The sequence below is a fragment of the Nannospalax galili genome, unplaced genomic scaffold (assembly GCF_000622305.1).
Source record: "Nannospalax galili isolate Female #2095 unplaced genomic scaffold, S.galili_v1.0 scaffold43, whole genome shotgun sequence".
NCBI lineage: Eukaryota > Metazoa > Chordata > Mammalia > Rodentia > Spalacidae > Nannospalax > Nannospalax galili.
In genome coordinates this window covers 8,004,416-8,006,442 of record NW_008353342.1, presented here as the reverse complement: position 1 = coordinate 8,006,442, position 2,027 = coordinate 8,004,416, and the positions used below count along the sequence as shown (strand labels likewise).

The following is a 2,027-nucleotide window of genomic DNA, read 5'->3' as shown; positions in this document are numbered from 1 at the left end:
CCGAGGATTTTTTTTTTTTAAAAGAAAAACTTGTAGTTTATAATAGTTCATTGGTTCAATTAGGAATGAAAAAGAAGGGAGTTTTGTAATGCAATTGTCCAGCAAAGGAAACCGCTTTAAATTGGGGGATTATGTGCACAGACCACCTGTGGAGCATTCAGAGCCTTTTCTGTAATGCGCAGCCCAGCCTAGCTGCCTGCAGGCTGCCTGACAAAGCCCGGGAAGCTGTTGAAAAGGCTGAGCGCACTTGCGCCTCAGGTCCTCACTAACTGTTACAAGTCTTCCTCTCCCTCTCTCCCTCTCCTTTTTAAAGTAAAAGTCCCACATCCCTTTAATGGAAGAGCGTTAAGGCTCCGCGGTGGCCAATTGGTCTGCACCAAGAGGAGCCAGGCAGCAGGGAAAGAAACCAGACTACACAGCACATTCGGCCAGGAGAAAAGATCAAAGTTTTTCAAACTCAAAAGACCAAGTTCCCTACAGATTAACCCTATTCATTTAGCTCCTCTTAAAGAAACGATGTGCGGAGCCACTGGGCAGACAGGTAAAAAGTTCAACAATTGCCAGTGCATTCGCATTCTTCTGCTAATTCAACAACCTTCTGTTCAAATAAATTAGCTTAGTCTTGACAGAGGAACAATAGCTTTTTCTCCAGGAAAAGAAGCACATTTGGAATACACAAGCATGGAAGGTTATTAAGATGTTAACTCGTTAGTTTACTCAATTAAAGAGCACCTGCCAAGGCTACCAGATTGTCAAGTGACTTAAGAGTGTCAAGGTGACCCATGGCATCAAATACTGACCTCCACACTTCAGAGTATGGCTAGGCCTGGGAAAAGCCAGGGCCTTCAAAATCACACAAGGTATGCACCAAGAGTAGGTTTTTCATCTTTAGTGACATGTGAGTCAAATAACCAGCCTGAGTGAAAGACTGCCTTTGCAAACCGTGCCTCTCCACACACACTAAGATGAGCTGGTACCCATGGTCAGAAAGGAGAGACTTTGAAAAAAATGCCATCTTTGGGGAAAGTGCAAAAACGCAATTTTGATTTCAGTTTAACAATATTTACTTTGCTAACAGTTTAAGAACTAGAGGTTAACAGGTAATTGTCTCCATGCCTAAAGTCAGTGTACAGAATGGGAAGCCAAAAAAAATGTCCATTTTCCCACATGTCCTTAGCAAGCACCGTAGAGGCGGGGACAGCACGGTGTTGAAGTCATTTATCAAAAGTCATTTTATTGACAAAATAGAATACTTATATTTGTTCTTACAGGGGTAGCCTCTACACTTTTTACAAAAAATGTACACATGGTATATCTTTGGATATATACATATTTTACAGGTTTTTGTTTTTTTTTTTTTACAATTTAAGAAATAATTATATAAATACATCCTCTAATGTAAGAAACCCGTATTTACTTGGGGTGTATAATTAAGACATTTCTTGTTTATTTAAGGCATCTGCCTGGTCATTAAGAATACCCAAACCGTGCAATCCCACAAGATCGCAGTCGTCCCTCCTCTAGGGTGTAGGAGGAATTTGTTTACATAGGCCAGTCCAGGGTGAAGCGGTCCCTCGGGTGAAGTCTGGAGAGTGGCCTCAGGGTTCAGCCAGGGCAACCAGGAGGGCTCCAACCCTTAGGTTAGGGGAAACTGCAGAGTCCACCCTCCCAGTCAACAGAAACCAAAGCCTGGGGAAGGCGCTCCGGAGCAGGGGAGGGAGAGGTCTGGGAGGCTTCAATGCCAGGTACTTTGTTCTAAGTGAGTCATTTGAGTCCCGGCTAATGGATACCATTAAGAGTTCATTATCATGCTAATAGCAATCAACACTGTGAAGGGGTGGGAACCTCGGCCGGTCCAGGGTCCCTACGCTGCCCTCCAGCTCCTCCCTCCCCACCCCTCTCCACCCTTTCTGGGCCGTCCTCTCCCGGCTCAGACCTGTGACAGGGGCATCTGCTTAGGGTAGGATACTGAGCTGGCGGTGCCCGACCTCCAAGTCAGGCCCGTGCTGACGTCGCTATAGAGGGAG

At 45.2% G+C, this 2,027-nt stretch overlaps 1 protein-coding gene across 1 annotated transcript in view; it reads right to left on the bottom strand.

Annotated features, from left to right (window-relative positions):
- Positions 1-1,208: 1,208 nt before the first annotated feature.
- Fzd8 (frizzled class receptor 8) overlaps positions 1,209-2,027 on the bottom strand; it is a 3,197-nt gene continuing 2,378 nt past the window's right edge. The window contains 1 exon segment of the mRNA XM_029554775.1: positions 1,209-2,027. This exon segment is cut by the window's right edge and continues 75 nt beyond it. Coding sequence (XP_029410635.1) covers positions 1,931-2,027 — 97 coding nt within the window. The 3' untranslated portion in view covers positions 1,209-1,930.